General features: G+C 64.7%; 1 protein-coding gene across 1 annotated transcript in view; it reads right to left on the bottom strand.

Annotated features, from left to right (window-relative positions):
- Window positions 1-18,884, bottom strand: part of SZT2 (SZT2 subunit of KICSTOR complex) — a 39,096-nt gene extending 20,212 nt beyond the window's left edge. The window contains exons 1-39 of the mRNA XM_038766053.1: window positions 18,857-18,884; window positions 16,307-16,432; window positions 15,313-15,486; window positions 14,910-15,080; window positions 14,565-14,696; window positions 14,257-14,416; window positions 13,921-14,027; window positions 13,580-13,790; window positions 13,218-13,388; window positions 12,825-13,068; window positions 12,528-12,657; window positions 12,275-12,417; window positions 11,475-11,627; window positions 11,020-11,173; window positions 10,700-10,917; window positions 10,304-10,522; window positions 10,048-10,126; window positions 9,634-9,725; window positions 9,307-9,475; window positions 9,053-9,167; window positions 8,862-8,975; window positions 8,329-8,499; window positions 7,682-7,788; window positions 7,011-7,122; window positions 6,692-6,871; window positions 6,361-6,547; window positions 5,744-5,859; window positions 5,331-5,514; window positions 5,081-5,210; window positions 4,796-4,888; window positions 4,577-4,658; window positions 4,092-4,409; window positions 3,456-3,597; window positions 2,784-2,891; window positions 2,018-2,081; window positions 1,717-1,905; window positions 1,278-1,511; window positions 529-721; window positions 120-194 (exon numbers count right to left, since the gene is read on the bottom strand). Of these exons, the coding sequence (XP_038621981.1) occupies window positions 120-194; window positions 529-721; window positions 1,278-1,511; window positions 1,717-1,905; window positions 2,018-2,081; window positions 2,784-2,891; window positions 3,456-3,597; window positions 4,092-4,409; window positions 4,577-4,658; window positions 4,796-4,888; window positions 5,081-5,210; window positions 5,331-5,514; window positions 5,744-5,859; window positions 6,361-6,547; window positions 6,692-6,871; window positions 7,011-7,122; window positions 7,682-7,788; window positions 8,329-8,499; window positions 8,862-8,975; window positions 9,053-9,167; window positions 9,307-9,475; window positions 9,634-9,725; window positions 10,048-10,126; window positions 10,304-10,522; window positions 10,700-10,917; window positions 11,020-11,173; window positions 11,475-11,627; window positions 12,275-12,417; window positions 12,528-12,657; window positions 12,825-13,068; window positions 13,218-13,388; window positions 13,580-13,790; window positions 13,921-14,027; window positions 14,257-14,416; window positions 14,565-14,696; window positions 14,910-15,080; window positions 15,313-15,486; window positions 16,307-16,432; window positions 18,857-18,883 (5,794 nt within the window). The 5' untranslated portion in view covers window position 18,884. The remainder of the gene's footprint in view (window positions 1-119; window positions 195-528; window positions 722-1,277; window positions 1,512-1,716; window positions 1,906-2,017; window positions 2,082-2,783; window positions 2,892-3,455; window positions 3,598-4,091; window positions 4,410-4,576; window positions 4,659-4,795; window positions 4,889-5,080; window positions 5,211-5,330; window positions 5,515-5,743; window positions 5,860-6,360; window positions 6,548-6,691; window positions 6,872-7,010; window positions 7,123-7,681; window positions 7,789-8,328; window positions 8,500-8,861; window positions 8,976-9,052; window positions 9,168-9,306; window positions 9,476-9,633; window positions 9,726-10,047; window positions 10,127-10,303; window positions 10,523-10,699; window positions 10,918-11,019; window positions 11,174-11,474; window positions 11,628-12,274; window positions 12,418-12,527; window positions 12,658-12,824; window positions 13,069-13,217; window positions 13,389-13,579; window positions 13,791-13,920; window positions 14,028-14,256; window positions 14,417-14,564; window positions 14,697-14,909; window positions 15,081-15,312; window positions 15,487-16,306; window positions 16,433-18,856) is intronic.
- Window positions 18,885-18,946: the final 62 nt, after the last annotated feature.

The following is an 18,946-nucleotide window of genomic DNA, read 5'->3' on the forward strand; positions in this document are numbered from 1 at the left end:
GCTGACAATTGGTGGAGCTGGGATTAGGACCCAAGTCCTTCCTACTGCCATGCCCTTGTTCTCTCCGCTAAACCAGGCGGGATCCCAGGCCCAGCCCTGCCCCCCGGCCTCCGGCTCACCCAGCTGGTCCGAGTCCACGCTCCCCTGGCTGGACACCAGGCTCGGCCCACGGCTCAGCCCACGGTCACGACTGCCTGCGGAGGACGGGCAGTTAAGGGGGAAGGGGCAGACGGGGCCTGGATCTGGGGTCACCAGGCAGGCCAGGGAGGGGCGGGGGCACAGCCAGGACAGGCCAAGGCAGAGCTAGAGGGAAAGAGGATTCCCAAGCGCTTAGTACAGTGCTCTGCACACAGTAAGCGCTCAATAAATACGACTGAATGAATGAATGAATGATTCGGGGCCAGGAGGAGGGGATGGTGAAGGGGCACGGGGGAGCAGGAGGGGTGGCAGAGCCCACAGCCCATTCCTCATGGCTCCTCGCTGTCGGGTGCCCCGATGGTCCAACTCCACTCCCGCACTCTGCCTCACCTGCTGCCCTCGGTGCCCCCAGCTTTGGCAGGCTTGGGGGGCTACCGGGGAAGAGGGCGTGGGCCCCTCTCTGCGGAGGCTCGTCGGCGGGGGCGGTGTCCTCGGGGACATCTTGGTGGGGAGGGCCACCTGGCAACAACCCAGGGCTTGGGACTTCAACTGCTACCGCTCCCGCTGCTCCTGCTGCCGCCGCCTGCCATCACGATGGGACCTCAGAACCCACAGGAAGGGCGCCGGACGCCTTCCCCTTCTTCCGCAGAAGAGCTCACCTCCTCCAGGAGGCCTTCCCCGACTGAGCCCCTTTTTTCCTCTCCTCCTCCCCATCCCCCTGGCCCTCCCTCCTTCCCCCCCCCACAGCACTTGTATATATATACATATTTGTACAGATTTAATACTCTATTTTACTTGTACGTACTTACTATGCTATTTATTTTGCTAATGATGTGCATATAGCTTTAATTCTATTTGTCCTGACGATTTTGACACCTGTCCACATGTTTTGTTTTGTTGTCTGTCTCCCCCTTCTAGCCTGTGAGCCTGTTGTTGGGTAGGGACCGTCTCTAGATGTTCCCGACTTTTACTTCCCAAGCACTTAGTACAATGCTCTGCACACAGTGAGCGCTCAATAAATATGGTTGAATGAATGAATGAAGTCCCTCTGGCCCCCAGGCCCACAAGAAAGGTCCCAATGCCCCTTCTACAGCTCCAGAATCCCCTCCGGCCCCAGAAAAGACCCCCACCAGACTCACCTCGGGAGGGGGCCGCGGGCTGTCTGGGGCGGATGTTAACTCCTCCGACTCCACTCCCCCAGCCCCATCCTCCCTGGAGAGCCAGGCCCAGGGCCCGGAGAATGCCCCTCTGGGGCCGGGAGCGGGGAGGGGCCCGGGCGGTGCCAACTGCCGGTCGACGACGGTGACGAAAAAGAAGTTGCTGCCCACATCTTCCTGCAGCCTGTGACCGGGAAGGTGGAGACGCCGGAACTCCTGGGGAGAAAGGGAGGGAGGTGGGGAGGAAAGGAAAGAGGAAGGGAGGGAGGGCAGGCTGATCCTCGGGTGGTGCCACTTCGGATGGGGGGGCGTGCCCGGTGAAAGCTCAGGGTAATGGCGAGGAGGAAAGGGGGAGGCCAAGGGGGCCGCCGGGAGACTTGGGGGAGCGGACACCGTGGCCCGTGACGGACTGGGGGCACACCTCTTTGAAGCGGGCGAGGGAGCGCTCCGGGCCAAAGACGAAGCTGAGAGGCAGGGCCTGGCGGAGGCAGCTGGGTCGACCGGGAGAGTTGTAGACGTGGGCGGCCACGCGCTGCAGAGAGGCGTTGTCCACGCCCCCGGCCGCCCGCCGCAGGGCCCCCACCATCTCATCCTCCAGCAGCCAGCCAATCTGGGGAGATGTGAGGAAAGCCGGGTCATGGCGGGGGCATTCCCTCCCAGCGGGGTGGGGATGGGGATGGGAGGTGGGGGTCGCTGGGTCGGGGGGGAGGATGAGGCCTCACTTCACTCATTGTCGTCTCGATCGCTTGTCTGTGCGGCCCCGGCAGATCACACAGTCCTGGGTGCCTGGCAGGGAAGAAGAGGGAAAAGGGGAGGAAGGTGGAGGAGGAGGATCAATGCCCACTTTGAGCACTTGGTATTCAACCCACTCTTAGTCCCCCAGTACTTACATTCAGGAATAACCGTAATATATTCATTTCTAATAACCTCCATCTCCCTCACTAAACTTGAAGCTCCTTATGGGCAGGGAACAGGTCTACCAACTCTGTTGTACTGTGCTCCCGCAAGGGCTTAGTACGGTTCTCTGCACACTGTAAGCGCTCAATAAATACCATCGACTGAAGGACAAGGAGGAAAGAGACAAGAAGAGAAGCGATGTAGGAGTCCGAGAGTGGTTGTGGGAAGGAGAGAAGCAGCGTGGCTCAGTGGAAAGGGCACGGGTTTTGGAGTCAGAGGTCATGGGTTATAATCCCAGCTCCGCCACTTGTCAGCTGTGTGACTTTAGGCAAGTCACTTAACTTCTCTGGGCCTCAGTTCCCCCATTTGTAAAATGGGGATGAAGACCGTGAGCCCCCCGTGGGACAACCTGATCACTTTGTAACCTCCCCAGCGGCTTAGAACAGTGCTCTGCACATAGTAAGCGCTTAGTAAATGCCATCATTATTATTGAGAGAAATAACCTGGAAAGTACAGGGTGTGGACAGAGGAACCACCCGATTTGTGGGGGGAGGGAGGGGAGAGGGTTCACGGGGCGCAAGGAGTCCTCACCTCTCTTCTCCGGGGGGCTGCAGTGGGGGCCCCAGTTCATCGTCCGAGCGCAGGGAGGACGGCTGCCCGGGGGAGCGGGGGAAAGAGGCGCTGCTCTCCGAGGCGGATCTGTGGTGGGGTGGGCCAGGCCCCAGTGGGGAGAGGAGATGCTGGGAGCGCTCCTGACCGGGGGCCCACGACGGGACCCCGGGACCCCAACACCTGTGCGTTCAGTCTGGGGGTCCAGGCTCGGGAAAGCTGGATCTGAATCCCACAGGCACCAGAGAGCTGGCCAAGGGGCCTGCTGGGACCAGTTTCCAGCCTGGAAATGTGGGGAGGGTGACTATTGTGGGGGGTGGGGGGTGAGTATGTGTGTGTGTGCGCACACATACACGGGCGCTGGTGGGAGGGGAGGTGGGTGACACATTGGGCCCCGGCCGATTCCAAACTCCGGAAGTGCTTGGTCCCAGGGTGAACTTCTGGCTCCCCTCCTGACCAACCTTGCCACCCCTCACCAATACTTCCTCTCCTCCCACCACAGCCTTCCCTTCCCCTCCCTTTCCAGGGCCGACTCTCCCTCCCTCCCTTCCCACTTCTCTCCTGAGCAGAGCCCTCTGGGCCACAACCTGAGCCAAACAGGGCCCGGGCCAAGTCCTGGGAGTTTGGTTTTGGACGGACGGATGAACCCCGTACCTGTGATGCTGAGGGTCAGCGGGGGGGGGAACCTCCACCTCCAAGGGCAGCGTGAGGATGAAGAAGTCCAGAGTGACACTGAGATCCTGCAGGGGGACGCGGTCGCCGGGTGGAGGGCTCTCCAGGTAGGACAGGACTTGGCCTGGGAGGGCACGGATGGCAGAGGGGAGGCAAGACGGGAGGGAAGAGGGCAGGGGAGAAACAGGCTCAGGAGAGATTCCCGGATAAAGCCCGGGAATCGGCCCGTGCTGGGCAAACAGCTCTGGGTGGTACGACCTCTCAAGACCCAGAAAGGCTTAAAGCCCCATGGGCAGGGATTGTCACTCTTTATTGCTGTACTGTACTTTCCCAAGCGCTTAGTACAATGCTCTGCGCATCATAAGTGCCTAAGAGGTTCGACTGAATGAAAACCCCACTCAGGATAGGACACGAGGTAAAGTCTCCCTGGCAACGTGGCTCTCCCCGTGCAGGTTTCCCATCACTGCTATCAGAACCTCACTGAGGGAGCAGATGGGCACAGAGCTGTGCCATCCCTAGAACCATCCCCCTGCCCCCTCCCCGCAGAGAGACCACAATGGGCTTGCTTGCCCACATTCTCTGTCTCACTCTCTCTCTCTCTCTCTCTCACTCACTCACCGAGGCAGGTGGGCAGGGAGCAGACGGGGACAGAGCTGTGCTGTCCCTGGAGCCGCACGGAGCAAGTGAGGTGCAGGAAAAGGGGCGGCAGGTCGGGGGCCGGGGCCTCGGGCCCCGTGGGCGAGTCACCTCCCAGGATGCTGAAAGAGTCCTCCTCGTCGGGGTTCACCGTTTCCCCATCCGACGGGGACTCCGAGTCGGGCCGCTCCAGCCCCGTGTCCAGCTGCTCCTGGCATTCCTGGTACTCCCGGCATTCGCGGTACTCCACCTCGAGCTCAGGGTCACTCTCCGTAGCGATGCAGCAGCCAGACACGTTCCCTGGTCGGGTGGCAGACGGGTCCCCGCTGCTCAGAGGATCATACAGGCCCCCCCAACTCCTCCTCAGCCCACCCCCAGCCCCATCCCTACCAGACTTCCAGGCCAAGCCCCATTCCCCTTTATCCCCCGCCTCTCGGCCTCCACCCCTACCGAGCCCAGTCGCCCACCTTCCTCGCCCGCCAGCTCGGCCTCCGACAGCTCCAAGTCATCACTGATCTTCCGGCCCAACGGCTCTTGGGAGCCCTCATCCTGGGGCAGGGGAAGGGGCGAGCAGGATGTAGGGATGAGGGGTGGGGTCGGAGGGGGGGGAGGATGGGGACTCGGGGGCACATCTCGGGGAGAGGGAAGGGGAGAGGCGGGACCGGGGCCAGGGCGGGAGGCCTCACCTCCCGCTTGATGGACGGAGGGCAGTAGAAGAAGTAGTGAGGATTGGACGGCACCGTGCGGAAGTGCAGGTGGCTGATTTCCAGGAACTTCTCCTGGAGACGGCCGGAGCGTTTCCGCTGGGACCCCCCAGCCCACGTCCCGCATGCGGTCCCCGGGCCCCACAACGTCCTCCTCGGACGCAACCCCCCGCTCCTCTCCAACCGCCGACCCCGATTCTGGTCGTCCTCCAGGACCCCCGGGCTCTGCCCCTCCTCCACAGCCCCGCTCCCCCCCCCCGCCCCCACCTGGATGACCCGGTGCAGGTCCACGTGGTCCCGCCACCGGGACCGGCCGGCATCCAACGGCGAAACTTCAGGGCCAGGGGGCCGGGGGGCCCTTGGGGATCTGGGCTCTCTGCCAGCCTCCACCTCCTCACTGATCGATGAGAGGGTAAACCAAGTCCCAGAGGGATCGGGTGTAGGAGAGGGGAATAGTTAGAGGGGAGCAAAACTGTAGGTAGGAAGGGGAGGGGACCGGGAGCTGGATAATACCCACCTGGACTCGGAGTCTCGGACGACCTCGCCGGGAGGCCCCGGCCATTCCCCACCCTCTGGGTCCCGGAGGGCCAGCAGGAAGGGTGTGATGTCCATCTCCTGCAGCAGCTCCTCACAGGCATCCACGGCCATCAGCAGGTCCGAGGAGCTGACGTCCAGGCCCTGCTGCAGGGTCCGGAACAACCCTGGCCGTGGGGAACAGCGTGGGGCTGGACCAGGCGCCCCGGAGCCCCGCCCGGACCATGCTACCACCGGCGCCCAACCCTACTGCCCCAGCTGGCTCGCCAACCCCAAGGAGGACCAAGGGATGGGCCCAGAGCTCAGAGGACCCCCAAGCTCCACAGGTCCTTCGGCCTGCAGCCCAGCGGGCCCAACTTGGTGCCCCCGTGGATCCCCCAGCGCCCAGGCCCTCACCACGGACGTAGCAGCGCTGGGAGTGCTCCTGCAGCAAGGCGCAATGGTGAGCCACATCCTTGTGCTTGGGGTCTAGCCACGCGGCATCGGGAGATGGGCACTCAGGGAACTGGCACCTGGGCAAAACCGGAGGGAGTGCCCCAATGGCTTATGCCCATGCTGGACTCCCCAGGCCCTACCACCAATCCAGCTCGACCCTGACCGCGGTTGTCCCCCCACCCCCATCACTTCGACAATACTCTCTGACCGCCCACCATCCAATCGACCCAACTTGGGGGGCACTAGTGGGAAACCAGGTGGGGGATCTCCAAGGGAATGGGGGATACTGGGGACATTTAGGGATGGGGAGGGCGTGATGCTTTTGGTCCGATGCTCCCCACCGGCCAGCCGCCCCCCGAGGGCTGATGAAGACTGGAAAGTCGTGACAGTGACGGGGAGTGCGGGCACTGGAGATGGGATGAGGACACCAACCAGGGCGAGGAGAGAAATGGGGTGAAGGCAGCTGGGAGAAAAATCGGGGGAGTGGCGGCAGGGCTGGCAGCAGCAGTGGGGGGTGGTGGCGGTGCCCTGCCTCAGCCCCTCACATCCTCCCCTTCCGGTGCCCCCTGAAAACTCACGGGAAGACGAGGTCTCGCGGCAGCCGGGGGGGCTGGGCACTGACTGCCTGCTCCCTCAGGGCGTCCAGGGAGCAGCTGTAGACGTAAGCAGGGCAGCGGGGACGGGAGCCCTCGCCCCCCTCCACCTGGGACCACTGCCGCCCGAACCAGGCCTGGGGGGCCCTGCGTGCTGGCTCCTGAGCCCCATCTGTAACAGGGAGACCCCCCCCCCCCACCAAGGGGCTTGGCTCTAGCAGGACCCAACCCCCGAAGCCCTCCACAGCCCTCCACGCCCCCCTGCCCTCATCCAACCATCCTCCCCTCTTCGAGTGCCCATCCCTCTCCTCGTTACCGTGGGCGGGGGTGACACTCAGGGTGGGGAGGGGGCTCTGGACTGCCTCTGCCCTATCCAGGGTCTCCAGCTCCTCCTGGTTTGGGGCTGCCCCGCCTGGCCTCTCCAGCTGGGCCTGCCCGAGCCCAGGTTCGCCCTGCAGCAGCCGCTCCGGCCCAGAGAGCACCAGGCGCTGCACGTCTGCCACGGGGATGGAGGGGAAGAACCCAGTCAGATGTCCCGGGGGGGAAAGGGGACCCCCATCCTGAGACAATGACCGAGAACAGGCCGGGCATGGGCTCATGGGAGCCGGAGAGGTGGGCAGGGGTCCGTATCTTACCTGAAAGGGTGGCTGGGAGGAAGGTGAGGATCAGGTGCTGGGGGTTCACCAGCCGGGCATAGCACCGCCACTGGGGAGGGGGGTCTTCGGAGGGCCCCGGGGCTCCCAAAATCTGCGTGGAACAGATGGAGTCCGCCTTTCCACACGACCACCTGCCAGCCTCTCTCCCGTGGTGACTCACGGCCTGATCCTTCTAGGTAATCACCCCTTCGCCCAGCTAGAGCTGACGGGATGGAGATCTTGGAGACTCCAGGACAGGCAAGGGGTAGCAGGACCGAGTTTGGGGCGGGTGGGGTGGTTCAGAAACAAAACTAGGCAGCTGCTGTAGAAACAGGGGGCTGAGGGCAGATTTGGGGGTCAGGCATCTGAGGCAAAGGACTAGGTGGCGTGGAATCCTGAATGACAGAGGGGGGCACTGGGGGCGGGGACCACTGAGAATAAAAGGTAGGGCTCAGGGGATGGGGGGCTCAGGGCAGAGCTGGGGAGCAGGGAGGAGGAGGCGGGGGAGTGGAGGAAGGTTAAGGGGGAAAAGAGGGTGGTTAAGAATTGAAGTGGGATAACCAGGATTCACCGTCAATGAAAAGGGGGGGATTGCAAGGGAGGGGCTCATTGGGGCTAGTCCACAACCAGACCGGGATGGAAATGGGGAGGTCCTGGGAGGCAGTGCTGACCAGAGGGGTCCGGAGGTTATCTCTGACGCCGGGTGTCCTGCTGCCTTCTGCCTGGTCCTGCTCTTGGGGCTCTGGGGGCAAAGGTGCCGTACTCGGTGGCGGAGACTCTGGAACCAGAGAGTGGGGAAGAGGTGGTGTGAACGTTACCTGCTACTAGGTGTCAAGTACCGTTCTAAGTGCTGGGGTAGATAGAGGTTAATCAGGTTGGAGGAAATCCCTGTCTCCTAGGGGACATGCAATCTAAAGAGAACGGCGAACGAGAATTGGATCCCCATTTTACAGATGGGAAAACGAAGGCACAGAGAAGTTAAGGGACCTGCCCAAGATCGTACGGCAGACAGGATTAGAATCCATGTCCTGACTCCCACGCTGCAGGAGGCAGCTAGGGGTACAAGGCTCCAGAGCACGGAGACATCTCTCCCCGACCCTGACCGTAAGGGATAGGCCCGAGTCTCCACTTCCCAGGAATGACCCAGGGTCAGGAGACTGAGGGAACCAGGGGGGAAACCGAAAGGCGGTCGGGGAGACCCGGCGGTGCTGAGGGGGCTGAGGAGGGCTGAGGATGTCGAGGAGGCTGAGGGGTACCGAGGGGGATTGGGAGGAGCTGAGGAGTTCAGGAAAGCGGAGGGGAATCCAAGGGGGCTCACCTGGGCCCTGGTGGGGGCGTTGCAGCACCTGGTGGAGGAAGGCGGTGTGGTCGAGGCCGGCGAGCGGCAGCTCCCGGTCACTGAGCTCCTGCCCCAAGCAGCTGTGCAGCAGACCGAGCAGCATCTCGTTGGGGGGAGGCGGCAGACCCTCCAGGGAATGGCCCTCTGGCTCTAGGCGGCATGTACACAGTACATACGTCAGAAATCGTCCAGAACCAATACTTATCACCCCCATCCCCTTCACCAGTCCCGCTCCTCCCTGGCGGTCTCACTGGAACGGGGTGGACAGAATGGGACAATTCCCTATGATGGAGTTGGGAAGGCCCAGGGGGGCGCGGAGGAGAGGGGCGTGCCCCATTGGGCTGATTGGAGAGGGAGGGGCCACGGGGAATTTGGGAACGTTAGGAAGGATGGGGGAATCTGTGGAAGAGGTCTGGGGAGAGGGGAAGCCTTTGGAACTTGGGGAGACGATGGAAACGTGGAGACTGTGTGAACGGCTGGGCCTGTGGGATTCTGGGATGTGGGGCAGCCACCTCTGGAGAGCAGGAGGAAGAACATCTGGATCTGCTGGCACCGGAGCAACAGCTGCATCAGGTCAAAACGGAACGGGATCTCTTGCACACAAGGACCCCCGACTCGGTCTGACCCTGAAACCGGGAGGTGGGGAGTCAGGCGGTCTGAGCCGCCCGGCCCGCCCCCGCCCCCCCTTCCCCTCCTGCCTCACCATCAGGCCCCCGGGGCTCTGGGCCCGGCGGGCTCCAGTCCTTGTTCTGGCACAGCTGACTCAGGTATTCGAAGCTCAGCATGGAGCTGATACAGGCGCCGTCCCGGGGAAAGAGCTGGAAGCACAGCGGGCGGCTGTGGCCAAGAGGCCGGGCCCCTTCCCGCGCCCCCCCACTGTCTCCACGCGTCCCCCCCAACCGTCCGGGCCCCCAGCCCCAGGGGGATGCCACCCCCCACCAGCCTCGCCCAACTCACCGCCCAGGGAATCTCGGGGTACAGCAGGCCCTGCAGATGCCTCCAGCTCTCGGGCCCGGCGGCCACCTGACCGCACTGAGGCTCCACCCAGCACTCGGTCACCAGGCTCAGCTCCGCGTCGCCCTCCAGAGCCTCCACCTCCGGATCGTTGTCGTCATCCGTGGAGAAGCTGACGGCGAGGACAGGGTGGCCGACCGTGAGCCGCCGCCACTGACCGCCACTGACAGAGGGGCTGAGGAGGAGGAAGGGGAGGCGGGGAGAGGCGGGGAAGAGAAAGGAGGGCAGGGGGAGTGGGAGGCGAGGGGACGGGAGGAGGAAGCAGCTCACCTGTCCTTGGTGGAGGTGGAATGTGGAGGGAAGAGGATGTACTGCACGAGGCATGTGTGCTTCTCCCTGCTGGCCCCTTCCAGGGACTCGCTCTGGGCCCAGAGGGACGAGCCTGTGAGACCGAGAGCCCTCCGGCCCTCCCGCCGGCCCCCCGCTCCATCCGTCCCCATCCCTTGACCTCAGCAGACACACGGCCCCCTCCGGCCAGGCCTGGGGCACCTGTCACGGGACGGGGAAACGGGGCGGTGGACCCGACGTTAGGGAGGGGAAACGCCCGGAGCGGAGGGAGGGGGACGGTATCTAACAGGGCGGTGCAAGCGGCAGCGCCTTGATGGCGGGACTCTGGGCGGGCAAGCGAGGGATAAACCACGGGAGGCTGCAGTGGAGGCCTGAGAAAGGGTGATGAAGGACTACCTGGACGGGCAGTTCCAGCACCATGTTGATTATGCCTTCCCCACTGGAAGCAAAATGGAAACCCTCCGAGAGACGGATCCTGGAGAGATGGAGGGACCCAGAGAGACGATGAAGCTCCTCCCTCTCACCGTCTGCCCGGCCACATTCCAGCCCCGCTGGGGCTCCCCCGGGGCCACGGGCTCAAGTCAGGCCAAGCCACGGGTTTCAGCCCAGCCCGCGGCCCCTTCCCCACGGGGCTCCCGGGCCCGGCCCTTACTCTGCAAGGGTGGAGAGGAGCTGGGCCACGGAGCTGAGGGGGAGCGCGGGGACCAGGGTGGCCGGCACGGTCCAGATCCAGCGCTGGTGGTACAGATAGCGGGAGAGGGACGCCAGGCTGGACGAGGCCGAACGGCCCGACACCAGGGGTGGCGGCGGCCCCGGGGCCTCCAGCGTCAGGATGAAGGGGGCCCGGTAATCCAGGGGGAGCTTCTCGTACCTGCGGGACGGAGCGAGGGATTGGGGGACGAAGCAGGGGTCCCCGCTTCCGGCCTCTCCCGCCCTGACCCCGGCCAGCCCTCCAACTGCCGGACCCGAGCTAGCCCCCGGCTCGGGCCCACCCCACCCGGCCCCCTCACCCGTCACCCCCTACCCCCACCCTCTCCGGCCAGGCTACCTGATGAGCAGCTTGTCCAGGGGCTTATGCAGCACGACGAGGCAGGGCCGGTCCGACAGGGTGGGCTGGGGCCCCGGGAGCGGGGGCGACTTGGAGGGGGAGCTGCCTCCTCCCGGCCCCCCCAGCCCCTTGCGCTTCACCTTGGGCGTGACCTCCTTGCTCTGCACCCGATGGGGGAAGCGCAGGCGCAGGATCTCCTCCCGCAGCCCGGCCACAATCTGGGGATGCAGAGAGCCAAGGAGGGAGCGTCAGTGGGCCACCCCTCCGGGTCCACCCCCTGCCCTTGAGGGCCCCCCGCCCATCTCCGCCAGGCTCCTCACCTCATTGCGGGCTCGGGCCGGGGTCCCGATGGGAAAGCCGAGTCGCAGTACCATGCAGGGGGCCTTGGAGATGATGCGGACCAGATAGAAGGAGGAGGGCGGCGGCTCCGGGCCGCCACCGCCGCCGTCGCTACTCCTGCTGCTGCCGCTGCTGCTGCAAAGAGATGCGAGACGAAAGGCCGGGATGGGGCGGCGGGGGCGAGAGGGGAGACGCCGGGCAGACACCGGGTGGGCCGGAGGATTGGCTGGGCCGCGGCCCCAGAGGGACAGAGCAGCCCCGTTCGGCTCAGGGAGGGGCCGGTGGAGCCAGCGGAGGTAGGCACCGGGAGGCCCCGTCCCCACCAGCTCGGCCGGCGGCTCCCCGACCGGCTCTTTAGGCCTTCACGCAAACCTTGAGCCTCCCGGGCCCCGCGGCCCCCCACCCCGCCGCTGGTCCGATCTCCCGGGCCCGGTACCTGGGCAGCAGCTTGACGTAGGAGTACCCCTCCACCAACACGAAGCTGCTCCAGTCCCGGAGCAGAGAGGTGAGGGCCGAGTGCGAGATGCGACACTGGATGGTGCTGTACCGCCCGTTGCTGCCCGCCGTGTGCAGGTGCTTGGGGATCGGGCTACAGCCAAGTGGGAGGGGAGACGCTCGGGGTCACCGCCCGGGGGTGGGACGGGTGACCCATCCACATCCCGCCAAGCACCCATCCCTCCCGCCTCCGCGCCATGCCATTCCTAAACCTTGTGCGGCAGCAAGCAGAGCTCTCTGAGGCCCTTATCTAGCCCGTTCCCAGGTCTCGTTTCGGGCCCTGTGCTCTGCTCCCCACCTGCGGCCCCGGCTTCGTTCACCCCACCCCGGGCCCCAAGGGGACAACCAACCCCGGGGGCTGGTCCTCTAAGAGCTCGGCATCTCGGGCCTCTCCTCCTGAGTCCGGGGCTCTGCCCCAACATCCCGCCCCCGCCCCCGGCCCCATCCGCTGTGCGCTACTTCCTTGAGCCGAGCCCTGAGTCCCGCTCTCTGGATGATGTACGCAGGGACCTACATATCACCCCCAACAATCTTAGCCCCATGCCCCATTCCCCACCCAACACCCAACTCACCTCCTCTGGACCCTCCACCCCAGAACCCCGCTGGGCCACGCACCGTGCCCTCTGCCCCCAGGTGACCCAATCCTCTGCCCCTGCCCTATGGTGAGCACCCGTGACACCGGCTCGGGGCATGCCCTGCTGTTCCGGGCCCCAGAGGTTGTCCCCCCATCCAAAGTCGTACGTGTCGTGCTCCAGGACGAGAACCAGCCGGTGCATGTGAAGCCAGCGCTGCCAGGAGTTGGCATCCATAGACAGGATAGGCTTCCAATAGGCTGCAAACTGGGCGTGACTGGAGTCTGAGCCGCTGTGCTGCAGGGACAGGACCTGGGGGCGGGAGGGAGAGGAAGAGCCGACGATGGGCAACGGGAGGCAGGGGAGCGCGGGGTAACCCCGAGGGGAGGGACGGAGCCGCGGAAGCGGGTAACGGTCCCTACCGGGGTGCTGGAGCCAGGCGGGATGTAGAAGAGGGGCACGCCGCTCTTGGTGCTGTCGGGAAGCGTGAAGTGCTCGGGGACGGAGGAGAATGCCTGGAGGTGGGCCAGCATCTGGTCCGTCTGGTTTATGCTGCGACACACGGAGGCGTTGAGGAGGACCCCGGGGGCCAGGGAAGGACGCAGCGGGCAAGTGACGGGAGGATCGTAACGAGGGATGAGTGACATTTCCGGGGGGGTGGCGGCGTGTGGGGGAGTGGCGCGTCTGGGGGAACCATAGTGGGCAGGGGGGGCCCCAACCTCTGCAGCGTGTTCCAGAAGCGGCGGATGACGTGGGTGCGATACAGGGAGCGGATGGGCTGCCGCAGGGCGCAGGAGACGTCGTGCAGGATATCGTAGCCGCCTTCCATGGTCACCTCCACCCGCGTTCCCCGGGGGGCCCCGGGCCCGGCCGGCTCCAGGGGCCAGGGCGCCAGGGCAGCGTATTCGATCCGCATGTTGTGCTTCCACAGCAGCACCAGTTTCACCTCCAGCTGGGACCCGCCTGGGGCGGGAGAGCAGAGCCGAGGCGAGGGAGCAGAGGGAGAGTGAGGCCTGGGCTCAGGGGAGGAGGAGGCCGGGCGGGACCCGGTGTGGGGGGGCCGGTCAGCTGCCCCCATCCCGTGGCCCTCCCCCTCGACCCGAGGCCCTCACCTTTGGCCAGCCCGACTTCGCGGACCCCGTAGCCCTCCCGCAGCCGCACGGACACCGTGCTGACCAGGTCGGCGGCCACCTCCTTCTCCGTGTGCTTCTTCCGTCGCAGCGCCAGAGCGGGGTTACTGCTGGCCGACACCAGGTGTTCATTGAACAGGCGGTGCTGGGACCCTGGGGGTGAAGGCCGGTCAGGCCGGCCCCCCGAGAAGGCCGAGGTCCGGGAACAGGATCAGAGGTCAGGGCCCGGGAACGGGAAGAGCCAGGGCCGCTGCCGGGGTTCGGAGCGAGGCCGCGGTCGCCCCCCGGCTTGGGGGTGCGGAGGGGTGGGTCCCAGACGGGGCTTCCCGGGGTGGGGGGCTCACCGCAGTAGTAGTCGGGGTTCAGCGCCTCCCCGCTGCGCTGGAAGGAGTAGAGGAGGAAGGCCCGGTGGTAGACTGTCAGCCCCGGCCCGCCGGGCTCCGGCTCAGGGCAGGTGGACAGGTAGGAGCCGAAGGTGGCCGTGGCGATGAACTTCATCAGTTCCACGTTGGGCACGTGGCCGAAACTGCAGTCATAGGAGTATACCCCTCCCACCTGGGGACACATAGTGGGGACACAGGGGGACGGGCCGCTGACCACCGAGGCGCCCGTCGGGCAACACTGAGAGCCCTGGCTGCCAACCGGGGGAGGCCCCCCGCCCCCTCCAGCATCACCCACACTGCACCTGCACAAAGGAGCAGGCCACGGAGCCTCCCCGCAGCTGGTTGAGCAGGGTCTCGCACACAGCCACATCGGGGACACTGGTCACACCGTCAGTAATCACGATGATACCTGGCGGGGGTGGAGGGGGACGTGCCCGGGGCCGATGAGAGAGACTCCGCTCACTCATTCAGGGCTCTCTTGACCCTCCCCTTGTTTTGCGCTCAGGGCCCCACCGAGCCCAGACCCACAGCCTTTTTGCCCACCCCCAGGTTCCCCTGGGGGTCCACGTGTCCCCCCACACACACCTCCTGCTGCCCTCCGGGAGACCTCGATCCCTTCCCCCATGCGCCCTGCCCACCTGCGCTGGAGTTGCAGGGCAGCAACTGTAGGGCCAAGACGCCCTGCCGGATCATACTGACCAGGCCGATGTCAGCCGTCACCATGGAGACCCCCACCTTCCTGCCCGGGGGATCCCCAGCGTCCAACAGCCGGTCCTGGCTCGGCGGGGACATATCCACCTGGCCCCAAGGGAAGGGCAGACGTGAGTCTGGGGCCGGGGGGCGCCGGGGGACGGAGAGGCAGAGATGAGCCACTGGAACGGTCCGGAGGGCAGAGACCGAGAACCGGGCCCTCACTCCTCCATAAACCGGGAGGTCTTCCCCATACCTGGGCCTGGGGCTCGTACTGCTGTTGCAGCATGGTGGCCACCTTGTCCTCAAAGACGCACAGCTGCGCGTACACTTTCTGCAGGAAGGCCTCCCGCCGCGCCGGCTCCAGCAGGCAGCCCTGCACCAGCACCTGCGGTGGGGGGTGAGGTGGGGCAGGACAGGGGGCCGGAGATCAAGAGGGCCCGGCGGATCTCGGGACGGGGGGCCGGAGCGGGACCTTGAAGGGCAGGGATGGAGATCCCGGCTGGATGGGGGCAATCCGAGAACGGCGGGAGGGGCACCGGGAGAAATGGGAGCTCTGAAGGGAGAGCGAACACAGAGGGAAGGAGGGGGAAATCGGTACCTGGTGGGACTGCAGGCCGATGATGGAGGAGTAGGCCTGGATGGTGACATAGATCTCGGGCTGGAAAACCACGTCCGAGCCGGGGACACGGAGTGGCTGCAGGAGCCCCCCCAGGCAGCGCGACAGGGCATGGAACACTTGGTCAAACAGGATCTCGCCCGTAGAGTCGTCCTGGAGACGGACGGGGTCAGAGACAGGGGTGGGCTCCAGGATGCCCCAGGGGAGGGGCAGAGGCATTGGGGGAGGCAGTAAACAGTGGAGAGACGGGGACACGTAGGGAGAGACGGGGAGCCCGAGGAAGAGTGGGGAGAGGGGCATCCCCGGAAGGGGGTGAAAGCTGAGGCCCAATCCATCCGTCCACGCCAATGGCAGTGGTCAGACTGAGATCCCCCAGGTCCCTCACCACGATGCCGGTGGATGGGCTGAGGTCCAGTTCAATGACGAAGCGGTACTGCCAGGCCAGGAAGGTGACCCGGGTGGAAGGCACCAGGAGGAACGGCCGGGGCACCACGGGCTCGTCCGGCTGCCAGCCGGGAGGCAGGACGCTCAGCACTACCAGCTCCCGCTCTGACTGCAGCTGCCCGGTCCGGGAGGAAAGGCAAAGCCGTCAGCCCCAATCCTACTTCCCACCACTACCCGGGAATCCTCCCCGCATCACCAGCGGGGGCTTCCCAAGTCCAGCATCTTCCCGCCCGCCCACGTCCTTCAGCCTCAGCTGCTTATCGAGGGCCACGCGGAACGCCGCATTCGACGCTGGTGAACATACACTCGTAGGGCTCACGACTGAACGGGAGAACTCAACTTTAATTCTACCTTGAATTGAACCAGTAGAGGACTTCTATTAATAATTATAATAGCGGTGGTATTTGTTAAGCACTTACTATGTGCCAAACACTGTTCTAAGCACTGGGAAGGTTACAAGGTGATCAGGTTGTCCCACGGGGGGCTCACAGTTTTAATCCCCATTTTACAGATGAGGTAACTGAGGCCCAGAGAAGTTAAATGACTTGCCCATAGTCACACAGCTGACAGTTGGCAGAGCCAGGATTTGAACCCGTGACTTCTGACTCCAAAGCCCGGGCTCCTTCCACTGAGCCACGCTGCTTCTTTATTATTCTCAAGTACTTTGATTTTTTTTTTTATCCCACTTTATCCCCCTCAGATTTGGGGGAGGGAGAAGCAGACATGTTTATCCTCATTCTGCAGAGGAGGAAACTGAGGCTCTCAGAGAGGCGAAGCAACTTGTCCAGGATCACCCAGCAGGCCAGTGGAGGATCCGGACTGGAACCCGGGTCTACTGACTCCAGTCTCCATTTCCCACCACCCAGGCACCGGGTTGTCCTCCCAACCTCTCCTTCCCAAATGGGCAGGGCGAGCCCTCCGGCCGCCTCCCTCACCAACTCCTCCTGGGGTAAGGCCCGCACGGTCTGGTGCAGGTGGCCGAGGAACCAGGCCAGGCGCACGTTGCGGGAGATGCGATAGTCCTTTCTCATCAGCAGGTAGACGTGGCCGGCCTCCTCCACCTAAAGGAACGGGGAGAAGTCGTCATGCCGAGGCCTCTCCCAGCCCAGAGAGCAGGTACCGGGCAGTCGGGCAGCCCGAACGCCCGACAGTCGAGGCTGACTGAGGGCAGGCAGGCCGCAGAGCCCCCGACCGGGGCGGACTGGGCTAGCCCTTGCCCTCGGGTAGTCCCCACTCGCTTCACCGCCACAGCTCCGAGAGAACAACTGGAGAAGCAGCGTGGCTTAGTCGAAAGAGCCCGGGCTTGGGAGTCAGAGGTCGTGGGTTCTAATCCCGGCTCCGCCACTTGTCAGATAGGTGACTGTGGACAAGTCACTTCGCTCCTCCATGCCTCAGTTCCCTCATCTGTAAAATGGGGATTAAGACTGTGAGCCCCATGTGGGATCATCATCATCACCATCAATCGTATTTATTGAGCGCTTACTATGTGCAGAGCACTGTACTAAGCGCTTGGGAAGTACAAATTGGCAACATATAGAGACAGTCCCTACCCAACAGTGGGCTCACAGTCTAAAAAGACTGTGGTAATGTGGTTATATGTTATGTGGTTATGTGGTTATGTGGGATAACCTGATTACCCTGTATCTACCCCAGCGCTTAGAACAGTGCTTGGCACATAGTAAGCGCTTAACAGATACCATCGTCGTCAACTGAGGAGGGAACAAGTGAATTGCAGGACAGAGTGAGGGTTGGTGTGATAAAGCGAGAAGCGAGGGGGTGGCGTGAACTGACTGCAGAAGGGGAGAAGAAGGGGCTGAGGAGGCAGACTGGGCAAGGAGGCGGTTCCAGACAGGGGGCTCGGCCCGGACGGGGACCCAGAGGCAGGAGAGTGGGAGGCTGAAGGTTGGGAAGCGGGGCGGGCGAGCCAGGCTCCAGGAACAGGCAGAGAAGCTGAAGACGAGCAAGACGGGGTCCGGGCTGGGAGGGTGAGGCCAGCGGGGCCGGCTGAGACCAGCCAGAAATCCGCCGGGGACCTGGAACGCCAAGGGGGCGCGGGACGTCCTAACGATCCGGAAAGATGAACTCTCGCACAGTGACGGCAGGGGGGCAACGGAATACTGAATATTGGGATATGCCGGGCCCTTACTACGTAGGCCCAATCCAAACAGTTCGGGCACGGTCCCTGTCCCCCGTGAGTCTCACGTTCTAAGAGAAGAGGGTGCCTGACCCCCCCACACCTTACAGGTGGATAAAGTGAAGTGCTGGGCAGGTTTATCTTCCACTTGGCATGCCAGGCAGGCTTTGCTCTCACCCCTGGCCCGTCCTCCCCGCCCTCAGCCCGTCCTCCTCCCCTCAGCCCCAGCGCACGCCTTCCTTCAGCCCGTCCTCTCCTGCTCAGTACATCCTCCCCTCAGCCCGTCCTCCCTTCCTCAGTACATCCTCCCCTCAGCCCATCCTCCCCTCCTCAGTTCATCCTCCCCTCAGCCCGTCCTCCTCCCCTCAGCCCATCCTCTCTCCCCTCAGCCCGTCCTCTCTCCCTTCAGCCTGTCCTCCTCCCCTCAGCCCGTCCTCCTCCCCTCAGCCCGTCCTCCCTCCCTTCAGCCTGTCCTCCTCCCCTCAGCCCGTCCTCCTCCCCTCAGCCCATCCTCTCTCCCTTCAGCCCGTCCTCCTCCCCTCAGCCCGTCCTCCCTCCCTTCAGCCTGTCCTCCTCCCCTCAGCCCATCCTCCTCCCCTCCAGCCCGTCCTCCTCCCCTCAGCCCATCCTCCTCCCCTCAGCCTATCCTCCCCTCAGGCCGTCCTCCTCCCCTCAGCCTATCCTCCTCCCCTTAGCCTGTCCTCCCCTCAGGCCACCCTCCTCCCCTCAGGCCGTCCTCCTCCCCTCAGCCCATCCTCCTCCCCTCAGCCTATCCTCCTCCCCTTAGCCTATCCTCCCCTCAGGCCGCCCTCCTCCCCTCAGCCCATCCTCCTCCCCTCAGCCTATCCTCCTCCCCTTAGCCTGTCCTCCCCTCAGCCCGTCCTCCTCCCCTCAGCCCATCCTCCTCCCCTCAGCCTGTCCTCCCCTCAGCCCGTCCTCCTCCCCTCAGCCCGTCCTCCCTCCCTTCAGCCCATCCTCCCCTCAGCCCACCCTCCCCTCATCTCGTCCTCCCCTCATCTCGTCCTCCCCCCTCAACCCGTCCACCTCCCCTCAGCCCATCCTCCCTCCCCTCATTCCGTCCTCCGCCCATCCTCCTCTCATCCCATCCTCCTCTCATCCCATCCTCCCCAGTCCATCCTCCCCTCAGCCCATCCTCCCTCCCCTCAGCCCATCTCCCCTCATCCCGTCCTCCCCCCTCAGCCCTCCCTCCCCTCAGCCCGTCCTCCCTCCCCTCAGCCCATCCTCCCCTCATCCCGTCCTCCCTCCCCTCAGTCTGTCCTCCCTCAGCCCGTCCTCCCTCCCCTCAGCCGGTCCTCTCCTCCCTCCCGTCGGCCCTCCCCGTCCGCGATACCTCGGGGTCCGGCCTGTCGGCCGCCATGCCGCCGGCCCCCGTGGGCAGGCTCCTCCCTCCCGCCCGCCCCCTCTCCCCGTGGGCTCCCTC

The sequence above is a fragment of the Tachyglossus aculeatus genome, chromosome 24, assembly GCF_015852505.1.
Source record: "Tachyglossus aculeatus isolate mTacAcu1 chromosome 24, mTacAcu1.pri, whole genome shotgun sequence".
Classification (NCBI taxonomy): domain Eukaryota; kingdom Metazoa; phylum Chordata; class Mammalia; order Monotremata; family Tachyglossidae; genus Tachyglossus; species Tachyglossus aculeatus.